Source organism: Etheostoma cragini, chromosome 21 (genome assembly GCF_013103735.1).
Source record: "Etheostoma cragini isolate CJK2018 chromosome 21, CSU_Ecrag_1.0, whole genome shotgun sequence".
NCBI classification, from domain to species: Eukaryota; Metazoa; Chordata; class Actinopteri; order Perciformes; family Percidae; genus Etheostoma; species Etheostoma cragini.
This window is the reverse complement of record NC_048427.1, coordinates 14,448,546-14,471,378: the sequence shown is the minus strand read 5'-3', so window position 1 is coordinate 14,471,378 and position 22,833 is coordinate 14,448,546. Positions and strand designations below refer to the sequence as shown.

Here is a 22,833-nt window from a genome sequence, read left to right as displayed (position 1 = left end):
ACACACACACACACACACACACACACACACACACACACACACACACACTCTCTCTCTCTCTCTCTCTCTCTCTCTCTCCCCGACTACTTCTTGTCCCCCTTTCTAGACGTCAGTTGGCAGAGCAGAAAGCAGGCCTCTCGCTGCAGGAAGACGGGAAAGCGGCCAGTCGAGTGGGATCGGGCCAGGAAGTGGTACCTCGTCACTGAGGGGGTGGTTGGACAGGCGGACACATACTCGCACACACATGCGCACACACAAATGGAACGGGAACAGATGCCTTTTTTCTTAGCTGGCTGGGCTGCCGTCTTTTCTTCAGGCAGTCTGGTGCAGTGATCTAAGAAGCGGCAGAGAGAGCGGCTGTGAAGTTGGCCCATTGTACTTGTTGGGAGTATTTAGACTCAATGTTTTCTTTCTGAAGTCAATTATATCGCTCTGCCCAGGGGGGCCTTTTTCCTTCAATTTTAACAACCCAGCCCTGTAACCCATTGTGTGTGTGTGTGTGTGTGTGTGTGTGTGTGTGTGTGTGTGTGTGTGTGTGTGTGTGTGTGTGTGTGTTTTCTCTCTGTGCATTGACTCTTTGGAAGTGAGACACAAGAGTGTATGCTTGGAAGTATTTTTTCCAGCATGGCTGAGCAGTAAATTGCACTCTGGAGCATCAGGCAGCGACTGAGCTGTCTGTCTCTGAAGGCGTCTTTGTAACTCTAATTTAGTACTTCCTAACAAAACCAGATCATCGGGGGCGGCTGTGACTCCATGGTAGAGCGGTCGCCTGCCAATCGGAAGGTTGGGGTTCAATCTCTGCAATGTTGAAGTGTCCTTGGGCATGACACTGAACCTATAGTTGCCCCGTATTGTATCCTGGCTCCAAGCTCATATGTCCTTCCGCTCAATTTTCATTTTTTCTGGGTTTGTGGTATATTCTTGAAATTTCTCCGGTCAAATTTTTACCGGTCCAATCAGCAAACAGCGGAAGTGGCTGAGAACGATGACGTTGAGGTTGTGCGCCAGTTGTAGTTCTGTAATTGCGCCGGAGAAAGATGCGAGCGAAGCCAGTTGTTCCGTCGTGGCAATGCTGCCCAAATATCCAGAAGTGAAAGCCCGAGCAGGAACGCCCTTTGCCGAGTTTTGTTGGCAGCCATGATGTTGTGGCCCTCCTCCCCACAGGCTTTGGGAAAACTTTGATTTTCCAGCTTTCTTCGTTAGTGGTGAAGGAGTTGGCTAAGGCTAACGCTAGTGATGCTAAGCCGACGTCGCGACCAAAATGTCAGCGATTGTTCATGGCAGATCCAGAGAGGATCTGGGCATATCCGATAGTTTTAAATTTCAACAGAGCCTTCAAGGACGTTAACACTTGTAGATGAAGAGTGGCAAGACTTTCTGTACAAATGAAATGTACTAGAGTCTGGTAGGACTTGGCTACCCTGATCACGCCATCGGAGTGTAAATGTGTGTGTATGTTTATCTAATGAGCAGGTGGCACCTTGTACGGCAGCCTCGGCCACAGTATGTGAAAGGTTCCTGTGCTATGTAAAAGCGTTTGAGTAGTCTTTAGGACCAGCTACATGAAAACCGTCCATTTACATCATACCTGAAGAACAGCCAATTTAGCTGCGTTTATTGCACGTAAGACGGCTACTGAGAATGGGGATGGTGATAATACAAGAGAGAGAGAGAGAAAAATCACCCCAGGGCTTCTTTCAACTTAAGTAATTACTGTTTGTTGTTTAGGTTTAAGCTTCCCTCTTGAGATATTTTTTGAGAAGCTAAGATTCTACACCCTTCCTCTTTTTTTAATTATCTACAGTATTTGCTTTATTAAAAACACACAAACTTCATCAGTCGTCAGTAACTTTCACACAAAATATTTACACTGTCTATCTGTGAAACGCACAATGTTTCTCTTTCACCAGCTCCTCTATTTGCAGACAAAAAATGTAACATCTGGAAGGCACACATAGTCTTTATATCTCTCTTGGTTTCTTTTGCACACAAAAACAATTTTAGGAATCTCCTCTTGCACAAACACGGCTTTCCACTTTTTTTCTCCCACGGAAGAAGAGGTGACTTCCACAGTTTTATTAACCATGTAGGCTTATTCTCTGAGCAGGCATTCACACTAACAGTATGTCTGGGTCAGACGACTGCCCTTGATGAGAAAGAGGTTAGTGGCTCGTCCAATATCAGCTGGATGAAGAATGCAGTTTTTGCAATAGAGACGCCGAGCACTTCACTTTTAGACACTCTCATTTAAAACCTTACTGTCCCTTAAGGCAGAGAAGACACTTGGAGTTTCAGATGACTTTCAAACACTCCACATTTCCAGCGATATAGCATTTACTAGAAGCACACCATCAAACAACTTTAATGGATCGCTCTCAATTGGAAAGCATTAACAGAGAGCCAAAGCCGCTGTTTCTTACTACAGTTTTAGGAAAGAGAAAATTGTGCAATATTGACGCTCCCACAGGGCTTTGTAGTTTAGATTTGTTTGGTTTCCAATATTCAGGTTCTGTCCTGTGGGCCTGAATAATGGTTGTCCACTAAAGTGAGTTTGTAATGATGGACTCGCCAGAAGCATGGAAGTGAATGCAACACAGAAATGTAGGCCTAAGTGGGTATTTACTAGCATATGGCTGTTCAAATGTATGGGTGCAGTTTATACACCGTGTATGCAAGGTAGTTTACTCCCTGGGTCAAATGTATGAGGCAGAATTGAAAACCTCTATTATTTTCCTTTACCGTGGAGAAATTTAGTTACTTGAATGGTGCATATAGCCTAGGGAAGGAACTTGTTTTGGTGGAACATTAAAAAGTTTTATAAGTCGTGCAACAGAACACTCAGATTGGACAGATAGTCTAGCTAGCTGTCTGGATTTACCCTGCATAGATCTGAGGAGCAGTTAACCATAGTCATCATACATTGAGTTTATACTTGAAGAAAGTGGAAGATGACAGACATCCGGCCGAAAAGAAGGACATCTGGCGGAATTTCTGGGGGCAATGGAGCAATCCCAGGAGTAGGAGGTTCGGGATATTGACCAGTGATCCCCTGACTTTTCCTATCACTCCACGATAAAGTTGACATTTGTGGTTAGAAGTGCTGCGACACAGAGCCGCATGGCGCGGCTTGAAATGACGCTACTTGACTCCCTTTATTTTGGATTTCCATTATAAAAAATGTGCATAGTAATTTTTTTTTGTTACCACCGGGGTTGTGGTTCCACGCGAGCTGAGTCGATACTAGAAGTTGTAGTTAAAACACTGCAGAACACTTAATGAACAGAGAGAATCGTCACTAGTTTGTTGTATTCACTTTCCCCAGAAAAAAACAATCTAAGCAGCCCTCAAAACTATGCTGTACCCTTAAGGCAAGCTATTGGTGCTAACAGTAAGCCTACTAGTTGGTCTCACTGCAAATGGACTCTCAACTTCCTCGTAGGATGTAAACAGTCAATCCCTCGGAGCACATTGACTGGCATTGGGCTGCCCGGCCAGTAGGGGTGGACCCTGTCGGCCCTGAAGAGGGAAGAACCAGAATTGTAAATACAATCAATGTTATGAGCTGTGCAAGCAGACCTTAACCAAATGTGGAAGCCGAGGATTCTAGAGAACCATCCTGATCCCTGGGTCATTGTCGGGATAGGACCCGGAAAACCTGCAGAGCTGTTAGCAAAACTAAAAAATGCAACAAAATCCTTTCTTGTCAGCCAGTGGCAGTTCCAGAAAGATTTTCACAAGGAGGGCCAAGTAGGGGCCAGTGTTTAACCAGAGGGGCACATTCAAAAATGGCAAAAAATGATATTTAAAGATTATAAACTTTAATTTTACTTTAAAATCATATACACATTTATTTTTTGCAAGTGAATGCAGGTGCAAGAGAAGTTGGACCATACAAAATGAAAACTGTCTACATGCATAGCATCATGTAGACATCGGGACAGAATACTCAGGCCGTGGATGAAGATTATAGCAGCTTGGCCTGAAGCTCCGGTTCCTCTCCCCCGTCAAAATGGTTGGGAATATATTCATGTCGGGCTGTCCTGGTACGTACAGTAGGGCACAACCACAACATTAATTTACTTATGCATGTATATCTGCATGTATTTCAAAATGTAGGCCAAGTATTTCCTTTAAATAAAGAAACATTAGAGCCATATTGACACACAAAGGAATTTACAGCAGAGAGCACCATTTTAAGAACACACAGTAGACCTACAATGGAATTATAATTGCACCGCTTTGCAAAAAGTGATAACCCTCTTCATCACAAACCTGATGGTGCTGTACTTGATCCACATAGATCCAGTTGCTTTCCCTCTGGCTGTTCCTCTCTCTGTCCCTGTAGGTTTTCTTCCTCCGCACCCTCTTCTTCATCCTCTTCACCTTATATATTTGTTCTTTTATTTTATTTCTATTATTAATACTTCATGTATGTTGTATGTATGTATATTTTTCCTAGTATCTCATTTATAGTTATATTCTGTGTTGTGCAACTGATTTATGTGTGCTACTGTAACACCGTAATGTCCCATTTGTCTTGGGATCAATACATATCTATCTATCTATCTATCTATCTATCCCTCTCTATGTCATAGTCCTCATTTTTATCATATGCCCTCTCTCCAGCCTCCACCAACTCCTCTCCCTCTTCCTGCTCCTCCCCCTCCTTGATTTGTTTCTTTCACTGCTGTTTTTCTCACTTTTTTTGGTATAATGGGGCAAAAAAAGGACACTATGTCCCTTTCTTGTTTCATGACAACTATTAGAAGAAGAAAAAACCAAGGGTCATGCATTACATTTCATTGCCTAACCATCCCTCCTACATACCATGGGCAGATAACATGTTGATTACTTTATTGAAATGTACTTATCAAAGGCCAAGACAGATGAAGTTAAGTGGTTAACATCACAACATAGTGTAGACCTGGCAAGGAGACAGACATTGGGGTATTTACTCCTGCTTCGATGAGTTTGCCTAGATATGAATACGTTTCTAAACATGACATATCTACGACAGACGTTTACTAACATGAGTAACGTGTGTGTGTGTGTGGGGGGGGTATGGGCCTCCCTAGGCCTCAGTGTAGAACCGCCACTGGAAACGTCAGCTGAGCATGCTGACGAGCTCTGCATCAAATGATCCGGCATGTACAATTACTCGGTTGATTGAGGAAGAGGAGCAAGTGCAGCAGGCCTGGAAGCTTATCCAGAATTACACCAGGGAAGCAGTGAAAGGCAGTGTTGAAAAAAATTGATATTCCGGAGTATAGAATCCCCCACTATAACTCTGGTCAGGTAGACGAGTGGAGGACGAGATGAAGATAGTGATCTTGCACTGTGTGGAGGCAGGAATATCATACCTTAGAGAGGAAGACCCGTTGTGCGTCTGTGAACGGCCTCCTTCTGGATCCTGAGCCGGGAAGCGGAGTTGGAGGTTGTGGCACGAAACGCTAGTCAACCCTCACAGTGGTGTTGAACAAAAGGTCAACCCTGGACAGGTGGAGGGGTCCCACAGAGCTGTGTCCTGCTGGGCTGCACTTAAAGAGTCAATATGTATGAAGCTCGATAAAAGACTTTTGTTTTCAGTTCATCAGAGTGCTCTCAAATGTCCTCCTTAATGTTTTTAACATGCTTTTACAGTGGCATCTCATCCTCACAGGGCATACCGGTAGAAGGCAGTTTGACGTAGCAGGCCATAAGCTGCAAAAGTTAGCAGCAGCTAACAAAAAGTGGAAGGAGTCTACAGGGCAAAACACTGGAGCGGCATAGCACAGTATCAACACAGTAGGAATTTACACAGTCAATAGCATTTTTGGTAGATACTGTCTTTGCTGTCTCTTTTTTCCTCAGAGGGAGCTCCTCTCTGCACGCTGCTCATACAATAGCAAGTCCATCAAGTGCTGCGTTAACGTTGAGGTCATGGCAGTTTCCTGCGGCTTGGCTATGGTGATCAGCTGAGAATCCTGCCGACACTGAGGAGATACTATCCGCAGAGGAAAACAAGTCAGAGAAAAGCACCTGGTGCCAAAATTGAGATGGGTCGAGTGGTGGAAATGAGGTCTACGTTTTGTTTGATTTAAAATGCCAGAAAGTCTTCCAGAAAATCTTCGGACTACTTCAAACAATTCAAATGGCTAATCTATTTAGTATATTGACTGACAACTGTCCCATAACATTTTTAATACGTAATCATTTAAAAAAATGTCACAGAGAAAAAAATCCTTTTCCAGCTTCTCAAAAGTTAAGACTTCTCTGTTTTGTGTCACTGTGAATTGAATTGTTTTTAGCTTGTTGGTTGGACGAAACAAGCAATTCAAAAATCACCTTTAGGGCTTGACTTAAGGATACATTGTAAAAACAGTTGATGGAATAGTAAATAATGAATGCAATTATTTGTAGCCCTGAAGGGAGGTGTCATGTGCCTTTGAGCTGTGATGGGAATCTTACGTGCTTTCTCCTGATATTAAAGAGGCATACAAGATGCATAAAAAGTTGAAAAGGATTGAAAATGTAATATCTGGGGATGTTGAGGAATGAGGTGGAGAGTTTGTTTGTCAGTAAGGAGCAGGTTAAACACTAATAGGGGAAAACAAGAAGTTATTTGATTTAGCATGTGGTGGCCTGACCTGCTGTATGACCTGAGGGACACCGCGCCAATACAGTGTATTTTACACCCCCGGGTCGTGTTTTATTGGCCTGCTCTGAAATAGGATTTGAAATGTACCGAGCAGAGGCTGCTCCCTCATAACCTGCAGGACACTTGCTTATTTACATTGTCCCACTGATAACTCCGGTGATATCAGCTGACAAACTTCCCTCCAGACGGCTTATACTGTAGATGAGCGTCGTCCACTGTCAGGATTTGTTTTGTAAAACAGGGTGTCTGAGTGTCATCTGAGATGATGTAGATCATTTTATCTGCTGATTACTGGGAACATGCATACGGTGGATATAAAAAGACGACACACCCCTGTTAAAATGTCAAGTTTTTGTGATGTAAAATGAAGATGAGACAAAGATAAGTCATGTCAGGATTTTTTCCGCCTTTTAATGTCACCTATAACGTGAACAATTCAATTGAAAAGCAAAATTAAAAATTAAAAAAGTGCAATTACCTGGTTGCATAAGTGTGCACACCCTTAAACTAATACTTTGTTGAAGCACCTTTTGATTTTATTACAGCACTCAGTCTTTATGGGTCGGAGTCTATTAGCATGGCACATCTTGACGTGGCAATATTTGCCCACTCTTCTTTGCAAAAGTGCTCTAAATCTGTCATATTGCAAGGACATCTCCTGCGCACAGCCCTCTTAAGATCAGCCCACAGATGTTCAATTGGATTCAGGTCTGGGCTCTGGCGGGGCCATTCCATATAATCTTCTTTTGGTGAAGCCATGCTTTTGTGGCTTTGGATGTGTGCTTTGGGTCGTTGTCATGCTGAAAGCTGAACTTCCTCTTCATCTTCAGCTTTCTAAGGGAAGCCAGAAGGTTTTGTGCCAAAATTGCCTGGTATTTGGAACTCTTCATAATTCCCTCCACCTTGACAAAGGCCCCGATTCCAGCCGAAGAAAAACAGCCCCAAAGCATGATGCTGCCCCCACCATGCTTCACTGTGGGGATGGTGTTTTTTGGGTGATGTGCAGTGTTTTTGCACCATACATATCTTTTGTAACTATGGCCAAAAAGTTCAACATTGGTTACATCCGATCATAACACATTGTCCCGCATGCTTTTGGAAAACTTGATGTTAGTTGATGCAAACTTCAGCCGGGCTTCAATGTTTTTCTTTGTAAGTAAAGGCTTCCGTCTTGCCACCCTACCCCAAAGCCCATTCATATGAAGCATACAGAAGATGTAGCACACAGCCAGTACTTTACTTTACCTTTACCTTTACTTTTGCTGTAGGCCTCTTGGAAGCCTCCCTAAGGAGTTCTCTTTTCATCAATTTTGGTGGGACGTCCTGTTCTTGGTAATGTCTCTGTTGTGCCACATTTTCTCCACTGTCTTCACTGTGTTCCATGGTAGGTTTAATGCTTTGGAAATTCTTTTGTACCCTTCTCCTGACTGATATCTTTCAACAATGAGATCCCTCTGATGGGTTGGAAGCTCTCTGCGGACCATGGCTTTCAATCTGAAAAAAAACTAAGAACATGTCAGGAACATTCTACTGGAACAGCTGAACTTTATTTGTTGTTAATCAGAGTCTCTTTAAATGATGGCAAGTGTGTAATGACTTCTATTTAACATGAGTTTGAATGTAATTGGTTAATTCTGAATACAGCCACACCCCCAGTTATAAGATAGTGTGCACACTTATGCAACCAGGCTATTGTAAGGTTTTTATTTTTAATTTTTCAACATTAAAGAGTTCAGTTTGTTTTTCAATTGAATGTTCACATTATAGGTCACATTAAAAGTAGAAAAAGTTTTGACATGATTTATCTTTAAGTTTTTTTACATCACAAAAACCTGGCATTTTAACAGGGGTGTGTAGTCTTTATTCAAGTTCTGAGCCCTATTTCATGATTTCCTCGAGTCCTATTTCATAAATCACAAATAAGTCATCAGTGCGAGTACGAGTCATGAGTAACAAAAGTAGCAACTTGAGTCAGTTTTTAAATTTCTGACCAAAGATGATGACAAATTATAAAACATTTTAATTAACCTGCCCAATAACAACAACGTAGGCTGATATGCCTGATTACTAATTCTCTCTTTAAGTCGCTTACAAACTTGATCTAGTACAGTTCACAAGGCGACATTTTTCCTGTTTAAACATTCCTTTTGTTTTTCATATTGAGTGGTTTCTGTCTTAACTGTTACAAAAAGCAATCCAATTACATCAGCAGAGTGATCAATATTTCAAAAGTTTGTGTTCATTATCAGGCAGTTGTAACCTGAAAAAGAAATAAAAGGATTGTTTGTTCAGAGAATCATTTATTCAGAGCAGTGAAAGTTCGCGGTGCATCAATGATTCTCTGAATGAAACGATTAAACAAACAGACCTGTTCTTGATTACCTGAAGAGCTTTTGAGAATTAATTTATATTTGTAGTGTCTTAAACTGAGGCGAGCCATTAGAGCTGTTGAAATGATGTAGGTACGTTATGGATTGGAAGCATTTTTAGAAACCTTGTGTGGTAACATGGTGGATCAATTACACTGTCAACCCTGGGTTTTTCTGCTGTTGGTTACTGAAAAGGTTCCAGCATTTGAACAAGGAAGGAACATCACAGCACTGAAATGATTTAAAAATATAATTGCACCCCGGGTGCCCGCTCTACCAGCTGAGCTATCCGGGCACCTGGGGTGTAGGGGTGTAATAATAATTTTATATCATTTCAACGGATAGCTCAGTTGGTAGAGCGGGCGCCCATATATACAGAGGTTTGTTCCTTAACACAGCGGGCCCCGGTTCGACTTCCACTTGTGGCCCTTTTGCTGCATGTCATCCCCCCCACCTCTCCTTTTTCACTTGTTCAGGTGTCCTGTCACTAAAGGCCTAAAATGGCCCAAAAATAATCTTAAAAAATATATAATAAAAAGCAGTGATGAATTACCGCCATGAAATGAAAAAATAACAGCAAGACTAATTATAATTTAGCTTTTTTTTCTTTTTTTTTAAAGCAGACATTTTGACATGTCCTAGCACAGGTGTGATTTATAACACTAACGAGGTGAGCCAGCGCCTGGTACAGCGCCATCGTTAACATTTTCAGTAACACCTGCTGTTTTCCTACTATGACAATCAACGAGTACTGCACTTTATTACAGCTTCCCAGATGTTTGGGCAATCTTTCCCTCGGCTTCATTTCTTCTGGTATGAATTTACATTACAATGATTTGCTGACTGTTTTCTGTATTGATTTACCTGTTAGTTTTCTGGGATTGGCGGGAGCATAATTTAACTAAGTAAAAAGGCTTAAAAGCTCTGTGGAGCTAAATGTAGTCTCCCATTGCCAGAGCTCTGGCCAATCCACGCGGCTTTCCGGGATGGGAGAAAAACGTGCTTTGGTTTGTTGGCATTTCTTTAAACCGGTCACAATCGTCTTGGGCGCCGCTAAGCACTGGACAGAGAAACCGTCCCTCTGCAGAACAGCCTAAGGAAGGAACTTGTTTTGGTGGAACATGTGTACATAAAAAAAATTGGTTTGGCAATCACAATTGTCATGGGCGGTGCTAAGTGCCGGATGGAGCAATGATACCAATGCAAAAATAGTCTCAGGAAGGAACATGTGTGCGTTCAAAGGTTGTTTAAGTCATGCAACAGAAAACTCAGATTGGACAGATAGTCTAGCTAGCTGTCTGGATTTACCCTGCAGAGATCTGAGGACCAGGTAACCATAGTCCTCAGAAATTGACCAGAGTTTAAAATTACAACACAAAGAAAGTGGAAGGTAATGGACTTCCGGGTGAAAAAGAGTGACATCAGACGGAATTTCCAGCGGCACCGGAACAATCTTAGAAGTGAAACGTCGTCAATATAGACCAAGCATGATGTTATGAAAGAGTTGTTTGCTACTTAATGTCCAAATATTGATTAGTGCAGCTTTTACAGTGTCTTTAAAAGGTCAAAAAACATCACTAGACAGTGTAAATACAAAGTGCAGGGATTTTCAGTGCTGCCGGAGTGCACCGGAATGAAGCTCTGCCATTTTTTTTCTCCATGTGACGGATAGAATATTTTCAGTTCCCATAATCTCGTTAAAATTCGTATTATGTTGAGGGCTAGAAGATCTAATCATCACTAAAGCGTAAGTCATGCAAGAGAGACAATAAAAACAAATGGAATGGTCCAATATGTACTTTATATCATATTGATTTTTGAGGTTTGTTTAAGCAAGAAAACATTTCCACATTAGAAGTTGCCGGTAGCTGCTGGTAGTAGCCTTTGAGCTGCAGTTTTCTCAGGCTACAGCTAACTGCTAACTAGTAAAGATAACATCAACATGTCCCTAAATTTTATAGTTCTAGATGACTTATGTATGTACACTTTGTCATAGGATACTTAAACAAATAGCACTACACTCCTTGATGAGTCGTGTGGTCTCTGTCATCTGAAGACAAAAGAACTGAGGTTGTTGAGGTACCAATCAATTAAAATCCCTACATTTTCTAAAAGTGCATTGTTTACCTAAGCGGCTAGTATCAGTGCCGCCTCACTCACGTTTTGTCTAATGCTGTAATCTGCCTGCTGGTGTGACAACAGACACAAGACTCACTCTCAATAAAATGAGACGCATCAGAATGTCTGCGTATTACCCAGAGCCCCTACACACACACACACACACACACACACACACACACAGCGGAAGCGGTGTGTATTTGCTATAATTTAATCAGGCTGGAACAGTGTCTGGGCTGCGGGTGATTCTGATAACGATGACGTGGACGGCTCTTCAGAGAGCTAGTCATGCGGATTCAGGAGGTCTCCAGGCAAGCGCCTCTTTTGTTGGTGGGGAATGAGGGCTGATAAGCAGGGCACCAAAAATCACCCGTGGAGAATGAGGGGAGGGAGGACGGCGGCGGCGGAGCAAGACAAAGGCTGTTAAATGTAACTGCCAAGGGCATAAATGCACACTCCAACTGATTGATTTCCTCCCCAAAGTCGAGGATGTTCAATCGGTTACGGCTTGTAAAGAGACTGCCTCTGTCTCTCACTCTTTATCACTCTGTCTTTGTGTTTTCGTCCTCATCTGAAGTCCAACACACACACACACACACACACACACACACACACACACACACACACACACACACACACCACTGCTGCTCTGAGCAGTGCTAACGTAGGACTGTAGCTTAACTGGGCCGTGACTCTGACCATTAACCTGTGGATTCTAACTGTGTCTTTATCTGATGTGGCCAGATTACATTTACAAGTGCTCTTAAAATGCATCTGTGAGATACTGAACACTGGAATTCAGTTTTGCTCTTGGTTGCTAAACTGAGGTCAGAACGCACTCTGCTGCCTCTTTTAACACTTACATGGAGGCAGACAAGAAGGCTTTACTGTAGAGAACTTTTTTGGATACTATACATTAGAATGCTGATTTTGAATTGAGCATTTTACAGTGGATAAAGTTTATTTGTTTGAGGGTTGGCGTTACTGCACTTTATTACAGCTTCCCAGATGTTGGTGCAATGTTTCGCTCGCTGTTATTTCTTCTGATATGAATAGACATTGATTTGCTGACTGCTTTCTGTATTGATTTATCCTCAGTTTTTATTATTTGTTGTTGTTGGTGGAGGTTCCACAAACTTCATATTTGAATGACAGCCCCCCTGTTTCTTTTTGATATTCTTACAGCATATGTATGATGCGGGTTACCTTTTGTCAAACATTTGCCCTGATAAAGATCTGCCGACCGTAATCTTAAACACGGTACATGGACACCTGATCACCTAGAGTACATCCGATTACTGAACATGTCACACCTTAATTCTCTGCTACAACAGCAGCCTGTCTTCTGGGATGGTTTTCCACAATAATTAAGAGCCTGGCTGCAGGTTTTTGGTCCCGTTTAACTGATGTTGGCCGATGAAACCTGGCCTGCAGAAGATTCTGGAGTAGAGGTCAGGGCCAGTCAAGTCCGTCAGTCTTCATTCCAAAATAGAGCAAATTCTTTTTATTGGGGTTTTTAGGGGAATGCAAGGAGGTTCCTGGGCGATATCAAACCCAGTATGTTGTGGTTACAGTATACAGCGTTGTTGTAGTAGTCATGATTGGTCTCAAGACAACTTTTTGAAGGTCTCGTCTCGGAATTGACTGCGTTTTCAGTCTCGTTCGAAGAGGACTCTGGATTTTATTTCAAAACAGGTCAAGACCATAACTGCAGGGATATCACTAAATTGCCTGTGCATTGTCTAGTTGTATGTTAGCATCATTACTGTGATTGGATGTAAAACTTCCTGCTTCAAATGCAACCAATAACTAAGTCTCACTTTGCTGGGCATTCCTCCACAGCGCTGCGGAGGAGGATCTGGCTAGTCCACACAACATTCCCGGATGAGAGATAAACCTGCTCTGCTTCTTTGGCATTTCTTCAAAGCAATCACAATCGGCACTGGTCTGGTTTGGTCTTGGTCTTAACTTGGTTGGGATACACTCTGGTCTTGGTGATAACTTGGTCTCAGTTTGGGGGGGTCGTGCCACTAGAATAAAATATACCACTTAGCCAACAGGACGGCCCCAGAAAACCATTTTTATATGGAAAATGACTGTTGTGGACAAGGGGGATCATCACTTTCAAACAGGCAAAGGTCTTCTCTAAACTGTCGCTACAAAGTTTGACGCACTCTTTGATTTCACTTTTTTCATACTTGTTTTTAACATTTTTTTTGTGTCTCTGTTTTGGCGGTTCATTTATGAATCATCTTGGTTCACACGCAGGTCAGCACAACACCGAAGATGGGTGTGTTGACATTTCTGCAAGCCCCTGTGACCTTTGGTTAGTAAGGCTGGGTATTGTTTAAAAAATGATGATAAAGTGATACCATCACAAAGAGTACTTCATTTGATACCTGTTGTCCCCTACTTCATACCTATCATGTGAATGAAAGCATTTATTTGCGTTAAATGCCACCACTAGCTGCTTCAATAGTGGGTCAATTACACATCGCATTAAATGAAAGAACCCTTCAGACCATAATCACATTTTTTTTAGACGTGGGTACAGGATTGAATGCAGGTATGCTGTTTAACTGGAGGAGTTGTAATACTATTTGGTACTGGGATATTTTTAGTTGATAACTTAAAGGTATTGAGTATGGTTACCCAACATACCCTTCGTTTATCAGAGATGTGTATCTTAAGAGAAGCATAATTCCAAATTTAATATGTGACTACCCTGCCACCTGTTTGCTTACTGCTTGGATGTACATGCAGAAGTTAATTATCTGTTTTGCAGCCCATGTGTATGCACGTCCAAATTTGTCTCAGCCACCTACTCAGCTAGCTTTTATTATCTCATCCTCAATGCATATTTAGTGCATTTCTACCCAGGATTTTGCAAGACATCTGGTTGCAGTCATCAAAGATTCATGTTAGTATCAGGTGTGAAGACAGTCCACCTGTTACTGGCCTGACGGCTGTTGTGCTACAAAATGGTTGAAAAAGTCAGTCAAGCCACATCTCTGTAAATATACCTCAGTCTGACCACCTGGATTGGATTTCAAATGTTTTATTTTTAATTCAATTTTCACTGTTCCACAATTGACAAGATGTCACAGCAAGTTTCACACTGTCTCCCTCCACCGCATGCTGTCATAAAACAGAGTAAACAACTTCCTGTGACCGGCTCGACGCAGCTCCCACAGTTGTTGGACAGAAAATTTACCTTTTTGACACTTTGTGCATGGCAGCATCTACACTGTGATAACCAACAGCCAGCAGATGTTTATTTTGTCTTAATTCACCAGTCTGACTCGAGTCTGCTATGAAATACTGAATATTTGGCAAAGTTTGCACACGATATGTTGTAGTTATGACCGCCATACTGTTTGTGTTCTCTGGTTATAAGCTCTGTGTGTGTCTCTGTTTGTGCAGGGAAAATGAGGTCCTAAAGGTCCAGTTGAAGAAGTATGTGGGGGCAGTACAGATGCTGAAGAGAGAGGGAAGCCAGGGCGATGATGGTAACGTACGCACGGACACACACACACACACACACACACACACAAACACACACATACAACATTACAACCTGATATTAGATTTCATGTCCGTGTCCCAGTCCATCTATTTTGCTCTCAAACAGAAACGTTTACAGATAAATAAGGTCATCATTTTCCTCCACACCGCATGTCAGTTCTGAAGCATTTCTCAGAGGCCCAGATGACTAACCTCCCTTTTCACGGTGCAAAGTTCTTCTCTTATTCGGACTTATCCTTCTCTTTTGTTTGTTGCTTTTGGCTAGATTTATTAACTCTGACTTTGTTTTTTCGTGTTGCCAGGGGGATGTAAGCGGTGCTCTGTGTAAAGACTGGCAAGATAAGACCCTGCTGTATCAAAGGCAAATAAAATGAACATGGCAGATTATAGAGGGCCATCACAATGGCTAATTGCGTTTTGGGGGATAGAAAGGAGAACAGTTATCTGTGATGCCCTACAGGGTTTATGTGTTTGTGAGTTTTATTGTATGTTTTTGTGAGACAGCGAGGTGAAGCAATGTGGGGAGCTCTGCTATATCAAGTTAATGATGTTTTCTTTCATTATTCGAGGTCATAAGAACAACTATTTGGTGCTATAAAATATAATAATGCAACATTAATCCAGAAGGGATTTATTTATTCATTTAGATGGAGGAATACATAGGAAGGAAAAAGATCCAGTTTATCACAACATCATTCCTATCAGAATTTATCTGTGATAAAAACTCGGCTCTGAAAAACACTGATGTGTCAAACAAGCAGGCAGACGGTCAGACAGCTACAGCAGGTAGGGTAGGACAAAATGGAAGGTGGATGTTGGTCTGTGGACAGTGATGTAAGGGTTGTATTTACATTTATTTTCATTATTATTAATATTATTAATACCATTCGAAAGAAGGGAGATATATAGGCATGCATGACATGGCAAAAGATTGTTTGTATTGTTTGTAATTGCCTGTGAAACACGCTGTAGAAGGGCCTCCTGCCAGACACGACCTAAAAAGCATCATTGGGGGGGTGGCAGTAGCTCAGTCCATAGGAAGTTGGGTTGGGAACCAGAGGGTCACTGGTTCAAATCCCCGTATGGACCCAAAAAGTTGGGAGTTTGGATTGGTGGCTGGAGAGATGCCAGTTCACCTCCTGGGCACTGCCAGGTGCCCTTGAGCAAGGCACCGTACCCCCCCAACCGCTCAGGGCGCTGGTTCAGCTGGCAGCCCGCTCACTCTGACATCTCTCCATGTATAGTGCATGTATAGGTCCTGAGCATGTGTGTGTATTTCAGGCCTGTGTGTGAGTACTAACAAAAAGTGTGTACACACAGTGTAGTGCAGTACTAGTGTAGTATTAATAAACAAATTGCAATTTGTTTTCAAGTCATTTTAAAGTCATTTCATGACATGTTTTCAAGTCATTTTAAAGTCATTTTAAAACTTGCTATTGCAAGTTTTAAAATGACTAAAATCAATTGCTTACCACTCATTGAAAAAGTCATAACATTACTAATTTTGCTCATCTTTTATAGTATTAGCAGCAATATTGGTAGCAGTATGTTTATGGCACACACCCGACACCTCAAAAAAGCCGGTGATTCGTGGTTAAAGCTTTACCAGCCAAATGTAGGCAAAGCTACCAGTGACCAGACAACACCATATGAGTAAACCTAACTCAAAAGTTGAGGTGTATTTCTTTCCCACACCTCCACAGGGAAGAAGTTGGGCCCTATTTTAGTGATCTAAGCGCACAGCGTGAAGCACTATCATGACGGCGGATTTGCATATCTTTATATGTAATCTTTTGCATGTTTGTGTGCTGCTGCGCTTCTCTGTGTGTGTGTGTGTAACTAGCATAGTGTGCACGCTACGCACGAGCCTAGACGCATTTTACTCATGCACTGTTAAAAATAACAATGAAATGCTGCGTGACTGACCAGGTTTTTGTTGGTCAATGCCTCGATCACTTTCTGCTGCGTCAAGATAGTAGTACGCCAAGAATGCACCTGAACACAACTCCCTGTAAAACCAGCACGCTCATGGCGGCAAAGATGGCCGGTGCTATTTAAATGACGTGAACGTGGACGTGGGCCGACACTTGTGTCGGGCCTGGCGCCGCGCTGGGTGCAAGATGGGGCCCGTTGAGGTCAACCCTCCATCAATCTGACAGTAAAAGAGCAAACAAGCCAAAGCACAAAATATATTATATAGAGGGAGTAACAAGGCATTACTGGGAATAGTAATCCTGAAGTAATTATTTATGTTTTAATTTGAATCCCTTACAGTACTTTTACGGTCCCTGAAAAAAGTAATCATAATACTGGTTACAGTACTCGTCATATATGCCAACCCTGCTGTGATGAATGTTACATTAACAAAAACATTTTATCACCTCTTCCAAATAAGTTTGGCAAACGTAGGCTTTTATTTTAAGTTTGTTTGATGTTCTGACAGTTTGTTCCCTACGTTGTTTCCAGATGAATGAAGGTTAGATAAATGTTAATTTTCAGTGATGGGAATTTTGGCCAACTTAACTAAAACAAGATGCAAGTTGTATGACATTGGACTTTCCATTTACCGTGCAAATTCACTCGCGACCAATCTCCAAAAAGTCAAGACACATTTAAAGGGACTTACTAAAAAAACAATTCAGATAGATTTTTATTAAAAAAAATGTATATACAGTATTTTCTTTCTTTTTGAGTTTTGAAACGGTGAACTAATGTTTTCAGGTGCGTTGACAACCCCCCGTGTGAACCATGACCACAGACTGTGCGACGTTTTTACACATCACAACGGCTTCGTATTTCATCGCTCTGGTTTCTGGCAATTACCACGTTCAGCATGTCAAACTCGGCCGCCTGGCCCGCTAACACCGGAGAGCACAGCGGGGAGGGAACGCTGACGATGGAAGATGATTGGAAAGAGAAACAGTGATTCCCCGACACAGAGAAGGCACACATATTATCAGGAAATAGCCATCACCCAGCTCAATTTTAAAGTCTTGACAAACCTGTTCTGGCTCTTCTCTTGTTTGTTTTTAGCCCTTCTTGTTTTACCGGCACTCATTATCTTTCTCACTCATGTAGACTTATTCATTCTTCCATCATTTGTACCCTTTCCACTCTCCCTTTTCACCCCTCCTTCATCCCTCTTGTCTTTCCCTCTCTTTCCATCCTTGCTCCCCTCATCCCGACAGGCGTAGTAATTCCTTCTCCACAGCAGCGTCTAAATGATTTCATCCTCCCTCGCCTCTGTCTTCTCCTACTAATGATGTGCCTCGTTCCATCACACTTTGATGTTGACTAGCGCAGTTTGCTGGTGTGTGTGTGTGTGTGTGTGTGTGTGTGTTGGGAGTAGAGGAGGAGGAATAATGTGTGAGCAGTTTAGAGGGGAGCAAAAATCTACGAGGATAAATTTATACGCAAGCGCTCCTTTTTCATGTGCTGTCAGTATGCTTCCCCGTGATCAGTGCGCTGCCTTTTTGAAACCCCTCCTGTCTAACGATAGCGCCGCAGATCTCTCGAACGCTCCTCAGAAGCTGTCAGCCACACTGACATCCCACAAAGGACGCTTCTCCTTTCTACTGTTTCAGAGTGGTGATAATTATTGTTCCCTGATGCTGTCTTTCTCTGTTTGTTTGGGGGATTTCCCTGCTCTACTTATAGAAAACAGTATGTTTGTGTTGCCGTGTGTTCTGTTACATGAATGTGTATTACAATACTGTGAAAAAGCGTGTTCCATGCATGAAGCCAATTTGGGAAAATCTGCATGCGTCGCTATAGTAGATGACCGGACGTACATGCACTCTACATGTCGCATAAGTGGAGCTCCAATTTGCGTGACGTCAAATTGAGTTGAATGTTTAGATGCTCTAGATAGGTGTGTGTACACCTCTGTGTGTATTTCATTAAGAGAAGCCTTGAGCCAAACCCCAGAGAACTTGTAGTGTGTCAGTGACAGTCATGTTTAATGTAAAGCAGAGTAAGATGAAGAGAAATCATCTATGTTTTTGAACATAAATTGGGGCCTTGAAAGAGCAACGTTTTTTTTTTCACTACGAAATATAAAAGTTCATTGCACACCTTTAGTATTTGTTATGCTTTTAAAGATGTTAGTAGGAGGTCAGGGCCAATGCGTTTTATGTGAACTTTCCACAGTGCAATCTGACACTCATTGGTTTTAAAGCCTTTGCCATGTGACGGAGCCCAAAAGGTATTCTGTCAACCAGATGCTGCTGACATTGTCTTTCTCTCATGTGAACATGGCAGCTCTCCTACATTGACCTAAGCTTGGTAAGGTCCAGTTGCTATATAAACTGTGGAGTACTACTGTGAAAGTTTTAAAACGCTCAATCCGCAGAGAAATGCACACAGCATGTGCCTTTAATAGGTATAGGTAGAAATCTTGCTACGGTGCCGTTACATCCATTCCCCGGCTGCCATGACTGTGCAGAGACTCAGAGTGCGCAGATGCAGAAGACCCGGAAATGCTGACCACTCAGAGCAGACTGCCTTTTTTTGGGAAGGGGCTTTAAGAGACAGGCGCAGATGGGGGGCGAACACAGTGAATTCAGACAGTATAAGAGTTTTTTGTTTGTTTTTTAACATGTAAACATGTTGTAGTAGAAACCCCAAATACAAGTATGATCTTAAAATTGAGCATAACATGGAACGTTTAAGGTTGGCATGACTTTACAACGCAATTGGTGCAATGATAGAGGGTCAGGGGTTGAAACTAGAGCATTGACCGGATAAGAAAACAGTTTTCCCAGAGAACCTGCGCTGTCCAGTCTTCAGTGGAAGCTCTTTGTCTCTCGGGAGATAATGTTTCAAGGCGTTTCTTTCTCCCAGGGGAAGGTTTAATGGCTGGCTGGTTGACCAGCTCCCGTTTGACTGACTGCTTTTCCTGGGGAACTAGTTCTCCGGGGAGGGTTCTCCAAACCTGTAGGGAACGGGTTCCTCCTCCTCCCTCTGAGAGGGCTGATCGCTTCACATGGTCAGCTGAAATTGGCCTGCTGTGCTGTATATAAAAATGATTGGCCTGCCAGTGATGGGATAGGGATCAGGAGTTATTAACCTGTTAAGTGCTGGCTGGGCATGCTGAGGAATCTCGAGGAGATCAATAATGGGTCAGAGGGCAGTTAGTCTTGCGAGATGGAATTCCCTCTCTTCCATTTTCTTGTCAAGAGCTTGATGATACCTCTATTTCCTCTAATTTCTATCCAGACAGTCTATTATTCCTTTACAGTAATGCTCTTTCTGGCTGAAACAGCAACAAATGGAAAGGAGTGACTTTAAGATATAAAATTAGGAATGAGAGAATTTTCAACCATTTCTTTTTTTTATTATTTTTGCCTTAAAATGACTTTAAAAGAATGTTGGTATATATATATATATGTGTGTATGTATATATATATGTGTGTATGTATATATATGTGTATATATATATGTGTGTGTTTATATATGTATGTGTGTTTGTAAGTAAATATGTGTAAAGTGAGGAAAATAAGTATTTGAACAAGTTGCAAGTTCTCCCACTTAGAAATCATGGAGGGGTCTGAAATTGTCATTGTAGGTGCATGTCCACTGTGAGAGACATAATCTAAAAAGAAAAATCCAGAAATCACAATGTATGATTTTTTTAACTATATATTTGTAAGATACAGCTGCAAATAACTATTTGAATACCTGTGAAAATCAATGTTAATATTTGGTACAGTAGCCTTTGTTTGCATTTACAGAGGTCAAACGTTTCCTGTAGTTTTTCACCAGGTTTGCACACACTGCAGAAGGGATTTTGGCCCACTCCTCCACACAGATCTTCTCTAGATCAGTCAGGTTTCTGGGCTGTTGCTGAGAATCACGGAGTTTGAGCTCCCTCCAAAGATTCTCCATTGGGTTTAGGTCTGGAGACTGGCTAGGCCACGCCAGAACCTTGATATGCTTCTTACAGAGCCACTCCTTGGTTATCCTGGCTGTGTGCTTCGGGTCATTGTCATGTTGGAAGACCCAGCCTCGACCCTTCTTCAATGCTCTAACTGAGGGAAGGAGGAGGTTCCCCAAATTCTTGCAATACATGGCCCCGGTCATGCTCTGCTCTCTATTTTGGTCTCATCTGACCACATGTTTTTCTCCCATGACTCTTCTGGATCATCCAAATGGTCATTGGCAAACTTAAGACGGGCCGTGACGTGTGCTGGTTTAGGCAGGGTAACCTTCCAAACTGGTGGTCCCAGCTCTTTTCACGTCTTTGACCAGCTCCTCTCGTGTAGTTCTGGGCTGATTTCTCACCTTTCTTAGGATCATTGTGACCTTACAAGGTGAGATCTTGCATGAAACCCCTGTCCAAGGGAGGTTTACAGTGATGTTTAGCTTCTTCCATTTTCTAAGGATTGCTCCAACAGTGGACCTTTTTTCACCAAGCTGCTTGGCAATTTCCCCGTAGCCCTTTCCAGCCTTGTGGAGGTGTAGAATTTAGTTTCTAGTGTCTTCGGACAGCTCTTTGGTCTTGACCATGTTAGTAGTTGGATTTTTACTGATTGTATGGGGTGGACAGGTGTCTTTATGCAGCTAAAGACCTAAAACAGGTGCTTATCTAATTTAGGATAATAAATGGAGTGGAGGTGGACATTTTGAAGGCAGACTAACAGGTCTTTGAGGATCAGAATTGTAGCTAATAGACAGGTGTTCAAATACTTATTTGCAGCTGTATCATACAAATAAATAGTTAAAAAGTGGACATGCACCTACAATGACAATTTCAGGCCCCCTACATGATTTCTAAGTGGGAGAACTTGCAAAATAGCAGGGTGTTCAAATACTTATTTTCCTCACTGTGTGTGTGTGTGTGCGTGTGTGTGTTTGAGTGTGTACGTTTGTATATGTGTGTGTATGTTTGTATATGTGTGTTTGTGTGTGTATGTATGTACTGTATTTGTATGTTTATATACTGTGTGCGTGTCTGTGTGTGTATTTATATATATACATTATTTATGTCTGTGTTTATATGCATATATGTGTGTGCATAATATCTTTTGTGTAAGCCTCATGTAGCTTTTGTTTTTTTATAAGTTATAATTTATGTGTAAGTATATTTCAAATAAACCCCTCTTATTTATTTCTAGGGGTTGTGAATAGTGCCAGGCCTGCACATTGATTCATTCTGCGTTTTTGCCCGTCACTGCGTACGTGTTTAATTTGCTCATAAATAAACCCGCCCTGGACGGCAGCTTATTCATCTCCAATAAGGAAATGGATTACATGGCCGTTTAAAACCCAATAAGCTTCCCTTGCTGCGCCTTGGTCTCTCCTGCTTCATCCGACAGCCAGTGGCCTAATGAGTGAATGAGAGGCATTTGTCATCGCTGCCTGCCCTAATAGGAGTGTGTAACTTATTCATTACACACATAGATCTGTGTTTATTGTCCCACTGTGCGCTCCACTTCGCCCCTTGTATGGCTACAGAGAGGTCAGACATCTTGCTGTGAGACGTCAGCTATGTGTGCGCGCGTGTGTGCGTTTGTGCGTGTGCACATGCACGCACAAGCCTGCCTTGTGTATGCATAAAAGTGGGAAGGTTTGTTAGTATGTTAATAAAAACTTTGGATGTGTGTAGCTTTTTCTGGGGCTGTAAAAACCATGGTGTGTATGTATGTTAATATGGAGGTTGACTTTCATTACTTGTTCACTAATGAGAATTTGATTGTGTTCGGGGGTTAGCGTGAAAAAAACAGGTCACAGTGGGGGTGTGGGGGGGAGAGGGGTCGCCATTATTAAGCAAATGTGTGTAGGTATGTGTTTTGTCAGGACAATTGTGCATGTGTGTGCACATTCACATTCGGTATCAGTCCCATTGAGTGAGCGTAAGTGAGACACAGTGTGTGTGGGCGTGTGTGTGTGAGGTCTTAATTAAACTGTGCATTAGTGGCTGTAGGTGGGTATGAAACCGTTGTAACCGGTGTGTAAGTGCTTCATGTTATAAAGTTTATTTACGTCCCAGTAGCCCGACTGTAAAAGAGCAAATGATGAGTCATTCTCAATGTGAATTGAGCTTGATTGTGCCCCACACATTTAGCCGCCGATCATAACCACTCACATTGTTTAGCCTCTCAGGTCTTAATCCAACAGATTGGGCATGTTTACCAGCCCAAAGGTGTGAGGGACTTTTCATTTATTCAGCAGAGGGGGAGACTG

General features: G+C 42.2%; 1 protein-coding gene across 2 annotated transcripts in view; it reads left to right on the top strand.

Moving 5' to 3' along the window:
• Positions 1 to 22,833, top strand: part of snx29 (sorting nexin 29) — a 168,508-nt gene that overhangs the window by 29,342 nt on the left and 116,333 nt on the right. For both annotated transcript variants that reach the window (XR_004655164.1, XM_034861446.1), the window contains exon 14: positions 14,548 to 14,633. Coding sequence is in view for 1 of the 2 variants with exons in the window: in XM_034861446.1 (XP_034717337.1) it covers positions 14,548 to 14,633 (86 nt within the window). In the remaining variant the exon portion in view is untranslated. The remainder of the gene's footprint in view (positions 1 to 14,547; positions 14,634 to 22,833) is intronic.